Source organism: Ovis canadensis, chromosome 3, assembly GCF_042477335.2.
Source record: "Ovis canadensis isolate MfBH-ARS-UI-01 breed Bighorn chromosome 3, ARS-UI_OviCan_v2, whole genome shotgun sequence".
Classification (NCBI taxonomy): domain Eukaryota; kingdom Metazoa; phylum Chordata; class Mammalia; order Artiodactyla; family Bovidae; genus Ovis; species Ovis canadensis.
Genome location: NC_091247.1, coordinates 75,712,019 through 75,721,680, shown reverse-complemented (window position 1 = coordinate 75,721,680; position 9,662 = coordinate 75,712,019). Strand labels below are relative to the sequence as shown.

Genomic DNA, 9,662 nt, shown 5'->3' with positions numbered 1-9,662 from the left:
AATAGAGAAAGTGTTTTCCCCTTAGGATTTGTCTAAAGGGTTTCAAAATGCTTGATGTAGTTGCCTATAAATATATTTGCTGGTTTGAGGAAAGTCTTATCGGAAGTGTATGATAGAGTAACGGAATGAAAGCCTTCTGAGGTTCTCTTGGTGTATGTTTATCTTTGAATATATTCTTGACTCTCAGAACCACTATCTGTTAAATCATTGTGTCATCGACAGCTATGCTGTGAAATAATTAATACTGTATCCTATTTTTAATTTGGATGCTGCTTGCTTTTTAGTCCAAATTCAGAAATATGTTCCCTCTGGCCACAAACAACGAAGAAAAATGATTGCAGATGAGCCCAACAGTGCAGCAGTGGAGACCTAGGGGGAAAAATACTAAATGAAAATGCTTTATTTTCATATAACTTTTAGAGCCATGCTCTCCAATAGAAATATAACATGAGCCACAAACATGATTCACTTAGGTAACTTTAAATATTCTAGCAGCCACATTAACAAATGTAAAAAGAAATAGGTGAGATTAATTTTTAAATGCATTTTTCTCAGTATGTCCAAAATACTTGTTCCAAGATGTAATCATTATCAAAATTATAAAGATATTGTAATTCTTTTTTCTTTGCACTAAATATTTGAAACCCATTGTGTCTTTTACTCATAGCATGTCTCAGTTCAGGCTAGCTGGATTTCAAATGCTCAGTGGCTATGTGTGGCTAATGGCGACTGTCCTGACTAGCTCAGCTTTAGACTATTTCTGTGGCTACGTATTCCATTTTTCACTCAATGTTCATAACAGATCAGGGGGTGCCAGGTCATATCTGCAGAGATGGTTGGTTTTTCTTCAGTTCAGTTCAGTCACTCAGTTGTGTCCGACTCTTTGCAACCCCATGAATTGCAGCATGGCAGGCCTCCCTGTCCATTACCAACTTTCAGAGTTCACTCAAACTCATGTCCATCAAATTGGTGACGGCATCCAGCCATCTCATCCTCTGTCGTCCCCTTCTCCTCCTGCCCCCAATCCCTCCCAGCATCAGGGTATTTTCCAATGAGTCAGCTCTTCGCATGAGGTGGCCAAAGTACTGGAGTTTCAGCTTCAGCATCAGTCCTTTCAATTAACACCCAGGCCTGATCTCCTTTAGGATGGACTGGTTGGATATCCTTGCAGTCCAAGGGACTCTCAAGAGTCTTCTCCAACACCACAGTTCAAAAGCATCAATTGTTTCATGCTCAGCTTTCTTCACAGTCCAACTCTCACATCCATACATAACCACTGGAAAAACCATAGCCTCGACTAGACGGACCTTTGTTGGCATAGTAATATCTCTGGTTTTTCTTCAGCTCTTGTTAATTCATTTAGGACCAACTTTTGAAATGTTTGCCATGGGCCAAGAGAAGGAAGGCTTTGACATGGAAAAAGGATACTCTCAGAGGAGACTTGGAGCTTTGTGGGCTGGTTGTGGGGATTTGTGGTTATTTATGAGATCCCCTGGAGAAGGAAATGGCAACCCACTCCAGTATTCTTGCCTGGAGAATCCCATGGACAGAGGAACCTGGTGGGCTACAGTCCATGGGGTTGCAAAGAGTCGGACATGACTGATCGAGTTCACTATGAGGTCCATCTAGTCAAAGCCATGGCTTTTCCAGTAGTCATGTATGGATGTGAGAGTTGGAGTATAAAGAAAGCTGAGCACCGAAGAATTGATGCTTTTGAACTATGGGTGTTGGAGAAGACTCTTGAGAGTCCCTTGGACTACAAGGAGATCCAACCAGTCAATCTTAAAGGAGATCAGTCCTGAATATTCATTGGAAGGACTGATGCTGAAGCTGAAACCCCAATACTTTGGCCACCTGATACGAGGAACTAACTCGTTGGAAAAGACCTTGATGCTGAGAAAGATTGAAGGCAGGAGGCGAAGGGGACGACAGAGGATGAGATGGTTGGATGGCATCACCGATATGATGGACATGAGTTTGAATAGGCTCTGGGAGTTGGTGATGAACAGGGAGGCCTGGAGTGCTTCAGTCCGTGGGGTTGCAAAGAGTCGGACACGACTGAGTGAACTAACAGAGCTGATGATCAGATCATCTAATTGGGGTCATTTGTGAAAGCAGGTAGGGCAAGTGTAGTTATTTATCAGGAATAATATGTGATGGAATGAGTTCTAGATCCCTGTCAGGAGAACTAGGTGCAAGTTCAGGCATTGATCTGGGAGGAAAGAAATGAGCTTGTTCATCAAGCCTGTTATAACAGTAGGTACCTTAAACCCACTTTCTTTTCCAATTGTTATAATCAGCCCAATAGTTAGATACTATAACCAACTCCCATTGCAGAGGAAGACACTGAGATAGGGAGAAGTTCTGCCTTATCATGGAGTAAGAATGAAATCTCAGCTCCAATTCCAAAGTTGCTGTGTTCTTAACCATATAATCCATAGGCACATCATATGGGTTGTGTACTTCAGTCAGGGTTTGACTGAAGAAGCAGAAGCAGTCATGTGTGTGTGTATATATATATATAGCAGAGATTTGTTATAGAGATTTGGCTTACACAATTGTGGAGGTTGGTAAAGTGGGCTATGTAAGGATGTTGTCTCTGCATCTGATGCTAGTCTATAGGGCAGACAGTCATAAAGGGAAGATCACAAGCATGCTTGAAGCCATAAGCACAAGACAAACTCCACAAGGTCAAACTAAAATCTATTTCTGTTCTTGTTGCTTCTGACCTTGGTGATAAAAGTGTTCTGCTGATGATGGGGGTTCTTCAACATGGAGCAAAACTCATATACTTGGCTTAAGAGGCAGAGAACCCGAGGAAGGTTCCAGGGTATGGTGGACCCACTGCAGACTCACAGCAGTGAGCCGAATCAGCAGATGAGCAACAAAGTGTGAGTGACAAAATGGCTGCAGCTTCCCTTCCACCCTCCTGTTTTCCTGAAAATCTTTCATGTGGCCTACCTTCTTGGGAAATATTTAAGAAAGGGAATTCTGGGAAATGTAGTTCAGCCTACTCAGGTTGACATATTTCAAAGCATCACATAGATATCCAGTGAATATTCATTGAGGGAATGAGTGAGTGAATAAATCTTGCACTGCCTCTCTTGCAAGTTCTCTGGGAGTCAGAACATTTAATTTTGGCTCTGCTTCTTATAAGTTGAGCAGTTTTGAACAAGTCACTTAACCCTTTGAGTTGTGCATTCCTCATCTATAAAACTCCAAGCATAATTCCTGTTCTGCCTGTTTAATAGGACTTTTATAGGGATCAGTTGAGATGATCTGAACAAGAGCACTTTGAATGCTATAAAGGATAGAACAAATGTTATGTAGTACTACATTATTTTAATTATTAATGTTGTTATGAAGTCTTCAGTTTCTTAATGAATCACATGGAGTTAATAGTTTCTGACCAATTTACCTTATGGATGTGCCAGGGAGATTAAATTAGATGAAGTATGTGGAAGTGCTCTGTCAGCTCTTGCATGACATATTCTTCAAAGGCAAGACTTAATTGTCATTCAACACTCAGAAACATTTGCACATTGTGTTTTAGTTTTTGGCTAAATGTCTTAGGGGGATGAGTGTGTAATTGGAACCATTGGTAACCCTGGGAGCTGGGGGGCAGTGGCCATTCCTTGGATGCAAGTTGTGGGCAGTGAATGAGGTTTCTGACCTGTAGGTCTGGGCTTGCACTTCATAGCAGCCAAACTTACTCAGCAGAATGAAGAAATCCCTGCGGAAGTTCCTGGTGAAGATAGCGTAGAGGAAGGGGTTGGCACAGGAGTTGATGGGGTAGAACAGGACCAGGAGGATCTTTGACTTGGACACAGTGATGAGGGGTACCTTGAGGGAGGCAGAGATGGCAAAGAAGGAGATGGGCGCCATGCAGAGGAAGTCGGTGAAGATGAGCATGGCCATGCGCTTGGCTATCTTGGTGTCACTAGAAGAGGATGTGATGTTGGGGTTCCTCACTGTGAGGTAGATGTGAGTGTAGCAGCCACAGATGACCACAAAGGCCAGGACATTGAGCACAAGGAGGGACATAACATAGAGCTGTGACAAGGGGCTGTCAATGTCCATGGGCAGGCAGATGCTCACCTTCATATAGCTGCTGATGCCAAAGATGGGAAAGAGGGCAACTGCAAAAGCAAAGACCCAGCCCACCAGCATGATGCTGGCAGCATGGCGGAGCTGCACTTTGCATTCGAGCTGCATGGCGTGGGTGATGGTATGCCATCTTTCCAGTGTGATGGCGGTCAGAGTGTAGACTGAAAGCTCACTGGCAAAGACAGTGAAAAAGCCCGCAGCATCACAGCCTGCTCCAGTTTGCCAGTCAATGGCATAGTTGTGGTACTGGCTTTTGGTGTGGACATCAACTGAGGCTATGAGCAGCAGGTAGATTCCAATGCAGAGATCGGCAAAGGCCAGATTGCACATGAGGAACCGGGGGACTGTGAGTTTATACTGGCTGGTGATCAGGATCACCAGCACTAGGATGTTCCCAGTGATGGCCAGGATGCTAATAAACCATATCAAGACTCTGAGAATATCATACCCCATGATATCTTCACATGGATTAAATGCGTCTGGCTCAGGGGAGCAAGTCACATCAACCACTTCACTGCATAAGTCATAGTCAAATTCACTGTACATCATGTCAAATCCTTTGGCATAGCTGGGCTCATCATCTTCTGCCAAAGAGATTCTCTGACCCCTAGCCTGAGTCATGTCATCAACTTCTTGCCTTAAAATAGATTTGTTGCAAATTGGATGAAGGTCAGAGCTAGAAAAATACAAAAAGGAACAGAGTCAACATGTTGGATCCAGAATGGCAAATATATCACTGTCTTTACACAGGGTAGAGAATGGGATTTCTTCTTGAGATTTTTTTTTTCTTCTAACAGTTTGTCTGCCCTTGAGACTAAGCTCAAGGGTTAATGCTTCTTACTGTAAATGAACAGAACAACTTGTGTATATATTCCTCGAGTTGGATGGCCCACTCGGGAAACCATCTGGCCACAAACTGAATGTGGGGAGGAAGGCGCCTGGGACTAGCTAAGTCTTACTGTTAAGTGCAGATAATTTACAGACTTGATATCAACTCCATCCTCTCCCTTCCCCATCTCTCTTCAGCCCTCCCTTCATATGCCTGAGTAGTATACATTCCATTTTCTCTACACTAAACCCCAGTCCTAGAAGCTCTGGACTGTCCTCTGACTCAAGTGGGAGTTTGTCTGCATAGAGTGGAAGATCAGAGTCTTTAGTTTGTTCCCAGCCAACTCTGACCCTGGCTCTTTGGTAGTTGTGCTACTAGGAGGTCTGGTAACTTGCCTGAAATGTTACTGAGGGGGTGTATTCTTTATTATTTCACTCCTCAAGGGCCACAGTAGGCCTCAGACATTGTCTGCAAGGTAAGCCTGGCTCTCTCATTTTCAGCAGTTTGCTAGTAAGATCCCAAAAGGATCTCAACCTGAGAATGCAGGTTGTGAGGGATTGTAACTCATGCCCTAGGGAGCTGGATCTTCTTGGGGTCACTTTTCCCACTTTTCCTGTCTTAGTTTCCCCCCTTTGAACCCCAGCATACAAGGGGCCTTGCCAACAAAATATAGGCACTTCCAAAAGGGATTTGAATGAAAGGCAGATGACAAATGTTCTATCCAGACAAGTGGATAGCACTTATAGAGATGGGAGTAGTAGTTCTGAATAGTTTTGAAGCAAAGTCTTAAGGAATGGGGATGTTTCACACTGGGTCTTCTTTTGAATGGAAACACACACACACCCTATTCATTTCCTCCCTCCCTGAGGGACAAGCTCACAGCATTGTTGAGTGACTGCATTTTTCTCAAGCCTTACCAAAATCTCAGAAGTGAGTGGGGAGGTGAGTGTTAAAACAATTCAAAGACTGTCCCCTCACCCCCAACCGTAAGAAGGAGAGAGTGGATGGGTGTGGAAGAGGTAAAGTTTCCATTAGGTACTGAATGATGGGGGTTGGTCAAGTTTGCAGTGGGCACGGACTGGACTGAACTTTCCCCATGACCCTCTAGGAGAGGGGCTGTTAGTGAGAACCGATTCCTCCCTTCTCTCCCTTCCAGAAAGTGAATTGAATTGCCAGGAAGTCATTTTTCCTTTGGGCCAATGGACTCTTCCCCCCTCCCCCCCAGCCCCAAGACTGTGTCATTTTGTTTTGTTTTAGGGACTGATAGAGCTTCTTACTTAGATCAGTCATAGTTGAAACTAAGGAAGTTAAACAGTTAATAACATATATGGAATTGAAAACGTGCACAAAATCTTTTGGTTTAGCCAGAGATGGTGCAAAAAGAGTAAGGCAAGCTCAGAGACAGGCAAAGAGGGAACAAGAGAATCACTCTGTGTTTCTCCAGTCATTGGATCGGCGGCAGCCTGGTTCTAAGAACAGGAAGTAAGTAACCTGGCACTTGCAGACTGGGATTCGGTTCACTGGAATGGATCTGACTAACCATCTAGATACAGCCTTCACTTCCTGGGGCTTATGTTGACTGCTGTGATGATGCTTATTGTTGATACTGCTACTGGTATATGTTAAGTATTGATGCTTTCCTTTCCTGAAACAGAAGTGACCTAATGATATGAGTGGGGAAATGGTAAACAATGTATGTCTATGGGAGAAGACTAGAAAGAAAAATGGAAGCCAGGGAAATAAAGTCTTGCCTCTGCAATACCGCAGCAATCCGAAGTATTATAATAAACTGGCAATTCAGTTTGGGGTGGAGTTAAAAAGTGGTACTCCTGGACCCCAATAAATCAAAGTACAGTTACTTGGGAAGTGCATGGCAGAGTGGCCCAGAGTCTGAGCTTTGAAGATAGGCAGACCAGAGAGTTTGAGTCTGACTGGCATCGGTCAAGTTGTTTACAGTCTCTGAGCCTCGGTTTCTGCCTTTGTGAGAAGAGAATAGTGCTGTTACTTTTGTGAAACTTAAATGAGATAAAGGTGCAAAGTTTTAATATGCCTGGCAGTGAGTACTAGGCAGGTATCAGCAATATGAAGACAGAGGATGGTGGTTATGTACTGAGTTCATATTGGGGTCATGCCTTATGTGGGTACTTAATGAATATGCCACAGTGCATCAGTTTAAAATCTAGCTGGAAAGAAAGCACCTGAGTACTGCTGCTGCTACTGCTAAGTCACTTCCTGAGTACAAGAAATAACAAAACAAGACAAAATAACAATGTTAGCTGAGTATAGAACTATGACAAGGACATAACCAGTTCAATGACAAATGAGGGAGGGGAGTGGATAATAAGATGTTTTCCATGAGAGTTCAGAAGGGCCATTGGCCAAAATCTCACAGCCACAGGGCCTAAGATTTACATTTCGGGCATTATTTCCAAGTGAAGATTGAGGGACAGTTTCATCATGCAACTTTAAACTCAAATTTCATTACCTAACCACACTACAGCTACTAAGGTACACCATGAAGTGACACAATTAAAACACAAATCCTGTGTTTATTATCTTCTGAATAGCATAACCATATTGTTGTGGGTTTGTGAATTTGCTAAATAGAAAGTGATTTCCACTGCCGTTGTGTCCGATTCTGTGTGACCCTATAGATGGCAGTCCACCAGGCTCCCCCGTTCCTGGGATTCTCCAGGCAAGAACACTGGAGTGGGTTGCCATTTCCTTCTCCAATGCATGAAAGTGAAGACGCTCAATCGCTAAACATCATTGTGATTTCTGTACTCTGTCTTGGCATGTCTTCTTTGAAGAGCTGTGGACCTCTCCTTTGCCACACCTGAGAAGCCCTGATGTAATTTAAAATAGGGACCTAGAGAGGGTGAGAGCCCAGTGGTCCAGAGGGACAAGGAAACGCTTCAAGCAATGGTACAATGTAAGACAGACCTGGAGATTTCCAGTCGGGTGATCCCTGAGGCTGCATCTACACTACCAGGGGGTGGTGAGACCAGAGGAGTCTGGGCACCTGAGTAAGAGAATATATTCCTACGGTATATAGGAATATATGCACACGTGACAGCACGCGATGTGCAGCTCCTTCAGTGGTCTCAGCATCCTCTGAGATTTCTCCTGGGGGTGCTTAGTTTCAGGATTTTGGCAGTGAAACTGGTATCTTTCCTGGCCTGGCTGGAATATCTCTTTCTGGAATATAAAAGAGGCAGGCCTTCTGCTTCAGCCCAAGCTCTTAAAGATTCTAGTTGTTAGGAAGGAATTCCCTAGCTCTTGAGCTAACTTGCAGGGAGTGTCTGATTCTGGGGAGTTCCCTAATGATGTGTGAGAATTCTGAAGAGCAACCCCTTTTCTGCCGACCCTTCACATGGGTCTGAGTGTGGACTGTTGCCTCTTCAATACTTTGAAAACATTTTAGGGTGTGTATTGTTTGGCTGTTTTGTTTTATTTTGCTTTAGAGTAGGGGATATGTCTGCATGTTAAGGTTGAATAATAGAAGTGGCTACGTTAAGCCGTAAAACAGTATCACAGAAGCTGTGTTTATGCTGGGCTACTGTGCAAGAGTGGGAACCGGGCATCATCTGACTGAGTGCGACTGCCTGGTATGGATTGTGTCAGTGAGCTCAGGAGAGGCAGGAACTTGGAGAATTCCTGATACCCGGTACATTATATCTCCAATTATTGTGGTTTAGTCACTAAGTTGTGTTCTGCTCTTTTGCAACCCCATGGACTGTAGCCTGCCATAGGATTTCCCATGCAAGAATATGGGAGTGGATTGCCATTTCCTTCTCCAGGGGATCTTCCTGACCCAGGGATTGAACCTGCTTCTGCTACTTGGCAGGTGGATTTTTTTTTTTTTTTTTTTTTTTTACCACCAAACCACCTGGGAAGCACCTGTATCCCTGGTGGATCCTTTAAACATCTGGAACATGTAAACTTCAAAGTACCCCCTTTCCACAACCTCAGCTTTTTAGCCAGTTACATACTAGGCTGCTGCTGCTGCTAAGTCGGTGCAGTTGTGTCTGACTCTTTGTTCTCCCTGTGAAGAACAAAGGGATTGATCACACACCCACAGCACATCTCCACCACTTTGGTGCTAAGCTCCGAAGATGAGCTCGGGAGGTTTAGCATGATGGAGAAGGAAATGGCAACCTGCTCGAGTATTCTTGCCTAGAGAATCCCTTGGACAGAGGAACCTGGTGGGCTGCTGTCCATAGGGTCGCACAGAGTCAGACATGACTGAAGTGACTTAGCATGCATGCATGCATTGGAGAAGGAAATGGCAACCCATTCCAGTATTCTTGTCTGGAGAATCCCAGGGACAGGGGAGCCTGGTGGGCTGCCATCTACGGGGTTGCACAGAGTTGGACACGACTGAAGTGACTTAGCAGCAGCAGCGTGGTGGAGATGTGCTGTGGGTATGTGATCAATCTCTGTTATGACATCGCTGCTTCCTCCCTCCAAAGCTGACTTTGATGGTCCCTGGCGGCTCAGACAGTAAAGAAACCATTTGCAAAGGAGACCTGGGTTTGATCCCTAGGTGAGGAAGATTTCCTGGAGAAGGGAATGACAACTCACTCCACTATTCTTGCCTGGAGAATTCCATGGACAGAGGAGCCTAGTGGGTTACAGTCCTTGGGGTCACAAAGAGTCAGAATAACTGAGTGATTAACACTTTGGCACAGGATGCAGAGTTTGGGACTTTAAGTATATACCCTTT

At 44.3% G+C, this 9,662-nt stretch overlaps 1 protein-coding gene across 2 annotated transcripts in view; it reads right to left on the bottom strand.

Moving 5' to 3' along the window:
- Positions 1-3,326: 3,326 nt before the first annotated feature.
- Positions 3,327-9,662, bottom strand: part of FSHR (follicle stimulating hormone receptor) — a 190,401-nt gene continuing 184,065 nt past the window's right edge. The window contains exon 10 of one of the 2 annotated variants that reach the window (XM_069583374.1): positions 3,327-4,783. In XM_069583374.1, coding sequence (XP_069439475.1) covers positions 3,550-4,783 — 1,234 coding nt within the window. In that variant the 3' untranslated portion in view covers positions 3,327-3,549. The remainder of the gene's footprint in view (positions 4,784-9,662) is intronic. The other variant, XM_069583375.1, reaches the window with a different exon arrangement.